This window comes from Conger conger, chromosome 6 (assembly GCF_963514075.1).
Source record: "Conger conger chromosome 6, fConCon1.1, whole genome shotgun sequence".
NCBI lineage: Eukaryota > Metazoa > Chordata > Actinopteri > Anguilliformes > Congridae > Conger > Conger conger.
Genome location: NC_083765.1, coordinates 50,506,037 through 50,518,490, shown reverse-complemented (window position 1 = coordinate 50,518,490; position 12,454 = coordinate 50,506,037). Strand labels below are relative to the sequence as shown.

At 38.4% G+C, this 12,454-nt stretch overlaps 1 protein-coding gene across 1 annotated transcript in view; it reads right to left on the bottom strand.

The window, feature by feature from the left end:
• Window positions 1-8,435, bottom strand: part of LOC133130859 (plakophilin-3-like) — a 29,259-nt gene extending 20,824 nt beyond the window's left edge. Inside the window, exons 1-2 of the mRNA XM_061245784.1 lie at window positions 7,954-8,435; window positions 173-264 (exon numbers count right to left, since the gene is read on the bottom strand). Coding sequence (XP_061101768.1) covers window positions 173-264; window positions 7,954-8,182 — 321 coding nt within the window. The 5' untranslated portion in view covers window positions 8,183-8,435. The remainder of the gene's footprint in view (window positions 1-172; window positions 265-7,953) is intronic.
• Between the last annotated feature and the right edge of the window lie 4,019 nt (window positions 8,436-12,454).

The window sequence follows — 12,454 nt, the reverse complement described above, 5'->3', positions numbered from 1 at the left end:
AACGGAACACATTAACTCTCCATGCCTTCTAATCCTCCTTCCAGACAGTAGTAGCTTTTAAGCTAATCAATGTGTATACAACACTTTAGTGTACAGTCATTGGAGGACACTTGACAACAGCACATCCAGAGCAAGTCCAGCAACACAACCGCATGTGGGAGAGCACACTCACCGCAATAGTCCTGCTCCCCGCAGTGTACATGTGGGACTTGGAGCTGAATCCCGGGTTGTAAGTTGAATATTTCATCTTGGAGCCACCATACTCTAGGACCAGAAGCAGAAAAGGGTCAACGTCAACAACTGATATCAAACCCCTCCCCTAAAACGCTGACACTATTATTAGTAGTGCTATTATTCTGACACTATGCAGTTGGAAGCACAAATATGTCCACTAATTTAATGACAACCTACTTATATGTAAAATATGTTTTGCTTATTAACATACTTGAATATACACTCACCGAGCACTTTATTAGGAACACCTGTACACCTACTTATTCATGCGATTATCTAATCAGCCAATTGTGTGGCAGCAGTGCAATGCATACAATCATGTAGATACGGGTCAGAAGATTCAGTTAATGTTCACATGAACTATCTGAATGTGGAAAAATGTGATCTAAGTGACTTTGACTGCGGAATGATTGTTGGTGGCAGACCAAACCAGGTGGTTTGAGTATCTCAGAAACTGCTGATCTCCTGGGAGTTCTCTCAAGTCTCTAGAGGTTGCAAAGAATGGTGCAAAAAAACCAAAAAAAACATCCATTGAGCAGCAGTTCGGCAGACAGAAATGCCTTGTTAATGAGAGAGGTCAGAGGAGAATGGCCAAACCGGTCAAAGCTGACAGGAAGGTGACAGTAACACAAATATCCACACATTACAACATGGTATGCAGAAGAGCATCTCCGCTATGCAGAAGAGCAACACACAACGTATCAAAACTCTAAGTGGATAGGCTACAGCAGTAGAAGTCTAAAAACAAAGTCTAATAAATACTTAATAAAGTGAGTGTATGTGTAATGTTTAAAGCCGTAGTATGTCTTTATTATATTTCACAGAAAAACTTCTTCTAACATAATTATGAGATGGGCAATAATGGTGTCGTCAATAGGTAGCAACAAGCCAAGATAAAACTGAAATTTTAAGGATGTCAAGAGCTGTGAGCAAATACAGTATTATATAATATTATGTATCAATGGTGTCACAGCCAATCTGTAAAAAATCTAAACACATTTTCCCCGTCTAGTCAATCACAACCCTCCCTAGTACTTTGCCAGACATAGACTTCCTGTTTGATTATTTACGAGTCATTGCAGCCAAGGCCAACGCCACAGATTTTTCATAATCTGAGTTGAAACCAAAGCTTATATGTGCTTTTGCTCACTCGTGTGATGGACTGTACAAAGGTCAAAACTTTCTCTTCATTTTAACCGTGCGGCAACATCAGACCGAGGTCAAATAATCGTCTGAAGTATGTTAATCACGTAAACACTGGGGCATTCCTGCAGATTACTGAAAACAGGAAAGTATATTCGCTGATATTCTGTTTAAAAAGATTTTTTAAATATTATTGTAATGACTCGTAATGTCAAGAAGCCTTTTTCATATTATGAGAGATTCCTAAAGATTCCTAAAGATATTAAAGTGCGTTACGTATTTACTAAGTCCACGCCTGGTCAACCAGTCCACATTAGTCACTCTGCCCTGCAACAGTTGACTAAACTAAGCGTTCATGCCCCGCATTGGGGAAGGCGGTGCATTAATAATGGATTGTTATGAGACCAAACACAACGGCTCTAGTGAAGGGGAACAGGGATCGGACCTGCGGCACGGGATATGGTGCCGGGGGAACGGGGGGGTGCCTGGAGCGGGTCGAGAGGCTGCATTTCTACAGCTGACTTACTGGGTGGGAGGACCATCAACTGTACAGCTTCGGGACCCCTGTTCAACCTGGTTTTTAATCGTTTTTAAATTAATCTAAGTCCTCACAAGCAATGAAAATGGCCTATTGTCGCTCGTCTCAATCACCCATTTGTCCCATGGAAAGCTCACACTTTGGCGCATTGAAAAACCGACATTTTAGAGCTCTCCGAGGTAATTGAGACTTGATAGTCAGATTCTGCCCACTGAATAGAATAAAGAGAAAGGCATACAATGCTTTTTATCGAAATGTGGAAAATAAACGTGTATAAAATTCTGCCCTGCCTTGGCTGTGGGGCAGGTTTGTTGTAAAGCTAAATACAATAAGTTGCGACTACATTGTAGGGTAAGAGTGAAAGACAGCGTGCTTTCTAACTGACAGTGAACAGATGGTTGCCGGGTCAAAGCAGCAAACATCTGCGTCAGTCTGAGCATTAAAAAAAGACATGTACAATGCACAGACTCATACAGAATCCATTAAAGAGTGTGATAGCTCTCTGATCTCATTGCTCCAGAGCAATGTAACTCTAAATAAGGCTGCCAATGAACAAGCATACCTGGGATACACATACATATATGCTCACTCACACACTCACACACCCACACACCCACACACCCACACACCCACACCTCTTCGCCCCCAAGTTTGGGGTTATCAGTGCCTAAGCTGGGGCAGATTCCTGTGAGACCACTTCTCTCGAGCTCCAGACCGTCTGGTGCTGTTCGTAAATCAAAACTGGTTCTGAACAAAGGCTCCAAGAGGGAAAGTGGCTGTAGACACTATATTTCTCAAAACTAGCTTTAGATTCAAATCACATTTTGGACATCACTTGAAAAAGCTCATTTCTGCACCTCTATAAGCTCTGCTTAAGCTCTACCAAGTAAAAAAGTATACATGTAATCATTGTCTCTCTGGGTATGTGCATTTTGCCACAGCATGGACAGATTCCAACATGGTACATACCCCTCCTTAAAATGGGTTGCTTAACCAAAACCATGCAAACATAACTTACAAACACTTTCATACATGTCAAAAGATTATCATATAATACAATATTGTATTTTGATATCTTATTTTGTTATTTATGTCAATATGATTTTTCTTTGGTTATGTTTATTATTTCTCAGGACAGTGATGTGTAAACTAATGTTACACAAAAGAAAACAAAAAAGATTTCAATATAATAGTCATACCAGGACTATGTTAAACAAAACACAGAGGAAAGACAATTCAAATATGCTGATAATGAATTCAAGCAGTTGAAAACCAAGGCTGAAATTGAACGGCCCGGTATCCTAAATGTGTTATTTAAAGGTTGTAATTGTGCAGTTTGGCCAGGGCAGTCATAGTTAAACTGAACACATTGTAACTGTGCAGTTTGGCCAGGGCAGTCGTGGTTAAACTGAACACATTGTTTCAGAAGGGGGAGGATGGCTGAAGGTCAGCCCAGCCCTTGACCTGAAAGTCTACATTCCTCAAAGAAGTAACGTAGGAAAAGCTGCTTTGGTCTTGTCCACTCAGACAGGTTAGAATACAACAACTGATCTTTCCTGAATTGCATCAAATCCTCCAAAAGTTATTTTTCATTATCAGGCCATTGTTTTTGTCTGACCTCTTTCCAGATTTAATTATCCATAAGTTAAACCAATTTAAAGATGACTGTCAATAAACTGTGCCAGAAATGTTCTTTTATTTGTAAAAAAAAAAAAAAAAAAATGTATTCTTCAGAAAGAAATACATTATGAAATTATTTTACAGAACAACAATTGTGAAGAAGTGTTTAAGTCTTGCTTGCATATTTTGCGGTTTGCCCACCTCATGGTTTTTGTACTTTTTCGTTCGGGCAAATGTCCTCAGAATGCTTTGTGTGAAAATACCTGTCTACAAGCGATCAAAACTGCAGCCTTCTTCCGCTCTGAGTTTTCCCTTTGGCAGGAAAGGTGTGGCTCAAACTGCCTGAAAGAAAGCCGTGTTTGTTCTTTCAGGCAAAAAAGCAGGACACACCCAGTTATTATGACATATAACATAATAAATCTCCTATAGTAATCTTGTTGTTGGGATAAACAAATGGAAATAAAAACAATACACTCATTATGAGCACCAAACACTGTCATGGTTCAAGTATCACTTATACGATTCTGACAGATCGCACGTTGACCCATCGCTGATTGGGCAGATTCTTGTGTTGATTTGAAGGGCATGTGCATATTTGAGAATGCAGCTACGCTGGGCGTGTGTGTTGAGCTCAGCAGACAGTGAGGGCGTGTGCCTGTTCTCACGGGTGGAGGAGGAGGAGCACTCTAACTTCGCCACTGACTGAAGCAGAAAGGCCGCAGGGCTTCTGACGAAAACCGGTCTGACCAGGCAGCACTCATCCCGCCCTCCCTCCCCCGGCCCGCCCAGACAACACCCCAACAGAAAGACCAAAGGACACCTAAGTCTCAACACAAAAGTATTTCATTTCTCAATGAAAAAAAGAAAAAGAAAGAAAAAACATTCAGTTTCAGCTTTTTTCTTCTGATCTACCAGCCAAAATATGTGTTCAATTCTACACTAGCCAAAATGTGTGCTCAATACGACACAAGCCAAAATGTGTGTTCAATATGACACAAGCCAAAATGTGTGTTCAATACGACACAAGCCAAAATATGTGTTCAATACGACACAAGCCAAAATGTGTGTTAAATTCTACACAAGCCAACATAAGGACATATGCTACTGTTGTCATGATGTGTGTTTTTATTAAAAGAAAAATTAATTTCAACTGAGCTCTGGAGCACATTAATAGTACAGTAAACGTCTGTCCAAAAAGCATAACGGTCGAAACAGCACGCTCATACTTCATACACACTAGATTCCTCACCACTTCCCCAAAATGTCACCCACAAGGCTCATGGCCAATGTAGAACAGGAGTGTTATTCATGACTCATTACACACATGCTTTTCAACATGGGTGATATGGGATTTTGATACCTTTTTTATCAGATAAATGACATTTTTTCAAAATGCCTTTTGGGTTTAGAATTTAATTTTGTCTAAAGATCTCAAACTATCCAGTGTGACAAATATGTAATAAGAGGAATCCAAAAAAGAGAAGAAAAAAAAAGAAAAAACATACAACATTCACTGTCCCATAAGTTGCCTAAAGCAAATATGCGAGCCAATTTATTTTTTTTAAAGAAAAAGAAAAAAGAATGTTTTTAAAACGGCCTTTACTGTTCAAGCACATTTTAGCTAAATGTGTAGTTCATTGACAGATTCTGAAAATGTAGATCTGTGATCTTTGGGTTAAGTGAATGATAATGCCCTATGCAGATGGGATATCTGCTCTAGATTCAGAGATATTCACTGTAATTAAATAATACAGAGATCAAAGAGCTTTTTGTCCGGAAAGTATCTGTAATCCAATATGTATGACTATACATCCATAATCAATCTGTATGACTATACATCTGTAATCCATCTTTAATGACTGAGTGAAAGCACTGATTCATAATATTGATTAAAGATTAAAGTTTATTCAGTGCAATCAGTACAGTGCAACATTTTCTGCAGTTTTTTCTCTGCACTCCAGCAAACGAACAGTTGAAATAAAATAATTAAATAATAATGTCTTTAAAGTGCTTATAGCTTTTCTTTTCTTTTTTTCATATTGGGGGAGCAGTGTATGAATTGTCGCCGTTTTTATACATCGTCCACGAAAGACCTGTATACGGTACATAGAAGAATGGTGAAGAAAAATCCCTTTGTAACTGTTCAATCAAGAACACTCTCCAGGACAGGATGTAGGGTTCACCGCAAGATCAAAACATAAAGAAAACCAGTCTAGTTCTGGAATAAAGTGTTATGGCAGATGAGATGAAGATGAACCTGTAGCAGAGTGATGGAAAGAGGAACAGCTCATGATCCAAATCATACCTCCAATGTGGAGGTAGTGTTATGGCTTGGGCAGGTGTGGCCGCCACTGGAACTGGCTCACATTGATGATGTCACTGCTGACGGCAACAGCAGGACGAATGCCAAAGTAAACAGAAACATCTTCTCTGCTCAGATCCAAGCAAATGCATCAAATGAATAGGTGATTATCTTGTAGTGATGGCACAATGACAACAATATACTTTTATTGCTTGATAAGGAATATTTATTGTCTTCTTTTTTGTTTATCTCCTAGCTTTACATAAAACAGGTTAAATTAGTTAATTGTCTGGTGCATTGGGTCAATCAATTCAGAGACTAATGAGGTGATGCAGTGCTTCTGCAACTGTCAAGGTCATTTGAGTGTCTCATAGTAACTTGTGATTTTCAATATCTAAATGTTAAGCACATTAATTCTGGGAAAGTATGCATGAACGAATTGTGATTATTCTTCTGACGCTCAAAACAGGCCAAGTAAACAACCCAATGCCCATTTGCTTTTGCCATTCAGATCTGTCATCAGCAACAGTCCAGCGATACGTTGACAGTTTTTGCCATATGTACATTTATATCACAGGTTCAAAGGATTTTCAGCACATTTGCCAGTATCAATGAACACAAACAATATTAAATATAATATAAATCAGGCCGTAGAAATATAATATCACATATCATACACTGAAACATCTCATGCAGCTGTATGTAAATGTCTCATAATGTTGGTAAAATGGAAAAAAACAGAACACAAAGAAAATTGAATTTACAACATGGCGCTCCACTCAAAAGAGACCATGCTAATACACATTGAATTACTTGAAATTAGCTTTTTTTTAATTTTGACCCAACTATAAAACAGTATTTAGGTTTTAGTACCAAAAAAGCACTCAAATTCATGACTAAGTTTCAACAAAGCAAGTTGCATGCAAAGTTTCCTGGTTGTTGTGAACAGGGAGCTGTATTGCAGATAAATGATGCATAAATGATTCAGGCCTTAATTTCTTTGCTGGAAAACCTTACGCCCCTTGACATATTCAGATCAGTATTCATAGAACACTAAAAGGTATACCAAATATGGAATGTCATTGTTTCTTGTTAATATTCACAAGGAGGCCATGACAACACAGCACAAGATAACCAAATGTAATTTATTGATACAACTGATTTTCCTGCGTTAATCTGAACCACACATCACCATTGCTCAGTAGCATGTTTACAGCAGATTCTGTCTCATTCTCCCACATCTGGGTTTTTATATAGAATACCAAGAATGCCTACTTGTGGGAGTTCCAACATCCAGAAAACAGACAGAAGTGGCCCTGACTTTAACCTTTATTACATTGACATTCTTTTTGTTCCATAATTATATTATGCATTATGACTAGTTTATCAAGTGTGCGCTATGAATAAATGTTTTGGTAGGTAGTCCCACAAGTAAAATCCTTTCATATCTGGTTTACTTTCAAATCAGCAGAAGCACAGGACTAGCCTGAACACATAGCTTTGCTCTTGTTTTAAAACTCATAACACACTACTGAGTATAACTCATAACTGGCCTACCTAAAGCCAGCTTGACAGAATGCCAATTCAATTTACAAGTGCTTTATTACTTCCCAATCCACCCACAGAAACAAAATTCCCAAGCTTTCACTAAAGGGGCCTCTTTTAACTGCTTCATCGTGAGAAAGACAGAGAAGGTGCCCCTTGTTAATATACTGTAGCTACACAAAAACTGCACCCTAACACAGTCAACAAACACAGGAAGTAAAAAAAACAATTAAACATGCTGTGCTTCCAGTACAGAGATCATTTAGAACAACCATCACGGTTCACTGCTCCTGAAACCAGTGCCAATACTACAGCAAAGTCTGGCAATATGCTGGGTCATTAACCCCTATCGAAACGTCCATATCGACGAAAAACTGATACTGATACGATTAAGAAACTAAATTATTATTTCCCCTCGCCAAAATTAAGTAGAAGCGTAATTTTACAACATGTCAATCACTGGCTGCGACATTCGTGTGTCATTCGATTATGAAGTTTGGTTGGATAATTAAACTTAGCAAATTTATTAAACTTAGCTCCTCTTAACCTGAAAACAATTATGGAGGCTCACCTGATGATGCGTAATGCGAGCTGGAACCGTTTGCCCGTGGTAAAGACGTAAATTTTTCAGCGAGGCGCATCTGAACCTGTTGTTGCACCCTCTTCGCCTTGGCGACCTCGTCCGAGACTGTGCCTCCATGTCCGAGTTGGACCTCGGAGGGGACAGCATAAGTACTCACGGAAGTATGGGGCTGTAGAGCAGACAGAAACGCATTCTCTGAGGGGACATTCGCACTCATCTCGTGGTTTGCCGGAGGAAGGTAGTATTACAATCCGCGGAGTAAAGTATTTCTTCCAGACAGTTCTGTTGTCTCCGTCCTGTATATAAACCCAGTTCCGTTTCAATATCCAAGGCTGGTTTATATCTGCTGGATATAAATCGATAAAACCAAGCCAGACGGAAAACGGACGGAAAGTGCGCACGGAATTTGGTCTCTCCTCAGTGCTGTCAGATCCACCCTTCTCCTTTCGGCACGGTAGTGAAGCTAAACTCCCGAGACTACGATTGGGGAGGAGCTTTTTTGTAGTCGCGGATTACCTTATCCAGGTACAATGAGGTCATCGTCCCTGCTATTATTTTACAGGAAATGCCTGCTTGTTAAGGTGGACTGGAAACGATGTTGAAAAAAATATCGCTCAAGACGTAGGCCTATAGCTATGCGGCGAGATGTTTCACCGCGTCTACGAACTTTATTAAAGCAGACCTAAAGATTAGTAGGCATGTTAGGGATGTGTGAAATTGGGATATTTTAGAACATGGGAGCAAGTGGAAATGTATAACTTTGAAAATGCATAACTTCTGAACAGTTTGTCCCAGATACATGTTAGATGCTCCTCCAGAGGGCGGCAACACAGGTGGAAGGGGATTGCTGGATATGTGCATTCTGAGATATTATGACATGTAGCTTCTACAATTACTGCGGAGTAGTTGTTGAAAATATATGAATCAGTGATCCGTAACAACTTTAAATAGTTAATTTACATAAGGAAAAAGAAGAGAAAAGGGCAGGCTGCCAGGTTGGAGTTCAGTAACAAAAGAAGGTGCTCTTTGAGGATTATCTACTCTATCGCTTGGTAATGATATTATCTGGTATAGATATTAAAAATACCTTTATTGATGTAGCATATCCACCAATGAAATGACATTAAAAACCCATGTTGTAACTACCTTTGCGTTTCCGCTTACTTAGCCGTCATCAGAGTATGGGTAGCTGGTGTTTTTAGACGACAGGCAATTAGGAGGATCAATCAATATCCAGCTGTGAGGCAATTAAGTGAGCATTCTTTATTCAGGCCGCAAGCCACTCAAAGGCAATTATGAGAATTAGGTAAAAGCCCCTCATAGGTTAAGACAGAACGTTCCTCCAAATGTAGGCTACTTACTGGCAATTGAATGAAGGGGACCAATGTAACCTAATCAGAAAGACGGCGGGAAATGAAGGAGGCAAAATAACATTTAATCCTATTAAAAAATACAGCTTTTTCCTTAAACATGTTAAAAGTATTAATTCATATATTTTCTAAACATGATTGGAATATGATCAGTTCAACTGTACATATAATTGAGGAATATCTAAAAAGGGGTAAACCCCTGTTGCTCATTAACACCATTAACAAATGCTGTTGCTTTTAATAAAAAAATTAAAAATAATTTGCGCAGTAAAAAGGCGTTTCGATATTCCGTGATTTGGAAATTATTGTTTTCATGAACTGTACATCAAAGTGATGTCAGAATTGGTGTGTACCATATTTGTACTAGTCCCTAACAAAGAGATAGTCGAGAAATAAAAAAAAAATGGCAAGTCAAAGAAATTGACCGATTTGGGCGTGTCCATTAAAATGACTGCGTTTAATTCCGGACATGGGCTGCGTCCAAAATCGCGTACTATTCATATTACTCACACTACGTTTCAATGAAAGTCAGCCTGCAAACTATGCTAGTATGTGGTTTCAGACACAGCCACGGTGTAAAACACCTTCTGAATCTAAGGCCACATCGTTCTGAAAAAGACAGTGTTTGAATGGTGTTGATAGCTTGAAAAAATGTGGCAGCTATAAAAATGTATGTTTAGCATTGTTAGCCATTGTACTAAAAAATAACGCTGATCTGATCAAAATGCCACTTGGAACAAGAACACTGTTTGTCTGACTGAATACATTTTAATGGAAAAGTTTATAAATCGTAACGTATATATTGAAAGATGACAGTGATAGCCAGTCATATTTTGGAATATTAAAATTAGCATAAAATGCTAAGGGACAGCTCTAATGTTTGGTCTGATTAATTCCAGGCTTGGTCTTCAGCCATGACACATTGAAAGGGCACTGCACAAAGTTAAAGATCTCTATATAAACTGTAATTTATGGCTGAAGTCTTGGTCTGATGTTGAAAGCACATACCAAGTTTTATAACTTGATTCTTATGTTTATGTTCTGGAATGTAAATATTGTTGGGTTTTTTTTTTTTAACGCCCCTGTCGGGATTTGAACCAAGAGCTTTTTTGTTGCGAGGCAACAGTGCTAACCACTGCACTATCATCCAATAATACTGGAAAAACTAAAGGTGAAGTAGGTCTAGTGCACAACTACCAAATTTGAAGATGATTGGACTTCATTAAGTCCATCTAATAAAGGCTGAATTGGTCATGGTCATGGTCACAGCATACACATTTTCAAGTTACTCGGTGATGTGCAATATGTATGATGTTCACCTGCAATAGTACTACCTATTGACACAGTAGAACCAAATTATACAGGCAACCTTGGTTAGTCATGCCAAAGATATGTATCCGGCTTCATGAGACTTAAAGTTATAAGCATTATAAGGCAGGCCCACTTCAAATTTCCTTGGCTGTTTATTCAGCCATATTGTCTTAGTCTTAGGGGGCAGTACAACAAACATTGTGCAAATTTGTCCATTTTAATAGTGGTTTTCATGAAATGCAAATACATGGATCGGCAAAATAAAGTTGTGATTAATTTGGAAAAGCCAAAGCAAACTTTTTTTATCGATTTAATTAATGAAGCAAAGGGAAACAGCACATCGATTTGGAGAAATCTAAAGAGCCTATCTGGCTGCTACAACACAAAAAAGAGATATGAATTAAAGCTACAGGGTAAGGATGGCTCTGCTTTTGTATTTAAAACCTTTGGAATCTGTCCAGTCTCTTACAAGGTATCAGGTATTTTATCAGAACCAAATAAATAATTCCAGTAGATGATACATTACAGGCCTTTTAAGATTTTTGTCATCTCAAAAACTCAAAAGCTGAGGATGTATTTTTTTGTGTCTCATCCCTCTTGAAAACTTATTTAAATGATTTGAGTAGAAGACTTTTAGGTTTTTGCTTAACCCGATACACTCTGCCCCCTTGTGGTTGAGTTTTTGACGTCTCTAATTGTCGTTACGTTCATATTTATATCATACAAAAAATGATGCGATGCAATAAAATGCCAGATGGTTAAGATGGTTATTGGCCTCTTATTTGCAAAGCAGAGCAATAAAACTTTATTCCACGTCTGGCCGACATATTGCAAATTATATGCAAATTATTTGATACAAACATATTTATGGAACCAAATATCCCATCTGGTTATGAAGCTGCGACTTTTCTGACTAATGTTGAAGTTTATTTCATAATCTGTTCAGCCATTTTTGAGAAAACTATTTTTGCAGAGACTATATCATTCTTTCATATTGAATGATATGTATTCCATAAATTATATCTAAGAAATGTGAGAAAGAGTGAAAAGTGTGACAATGTCTGCCCTACTTGTTACGTAGTTAACCTGGGAACTGACTTAAAATCACAGATGTCTACACTGTTGGCTTATTGTCCTCTACTAGATGAGAGCTCCCAAGTAAGTTCAGTAAAAAGTCTAGTGTTTCCCTACTTATTTGGTAAATGGACTGTATTTATATGGTGCTTTACAGTTGATGCATTCGCACACACTCACACACCAACGATGATAGGCTGCCATGCAAGATGCCAATCAGCTCGTCAGCAACATGGGTCTTATGAGGTGTAAAATACTGCATTTTGCTTGTTAAATTATACGACACTTTTTATCCTGTTTGCTCTTCCCTCCGCCTGTCACCCTCCCCAACGTCTGTCTCAACCTCCCTCTCCTTGCGCTCTCCTCAGACAGCAACAGGTTGAGAAGATCATAAAAAATAAGTACAATAATCACAATAATAACATCTTGTATACTAATATATTCATTAAGGTCCATTGATTGAAGTTGTTGTCCCAACCCCCATCGACAACTCAAATACATTCTACAATTTCACACACTATGTATTATTCAAAATAAGGTGATGCACCAAGCACTTTATTCAGAACATTTTTACTTTATTACACCTACTTATTCATGTGATTATCTAATTGTGTGGCAGCAGTGCTATGCATATAATCATGTAGATATGAGTTTGGAGCTTCAGTTAATATTCACATCAACCAACAGAATGGGTAAAAAATATGATCTAAATGACTTTGCCCGTGGAATGATTG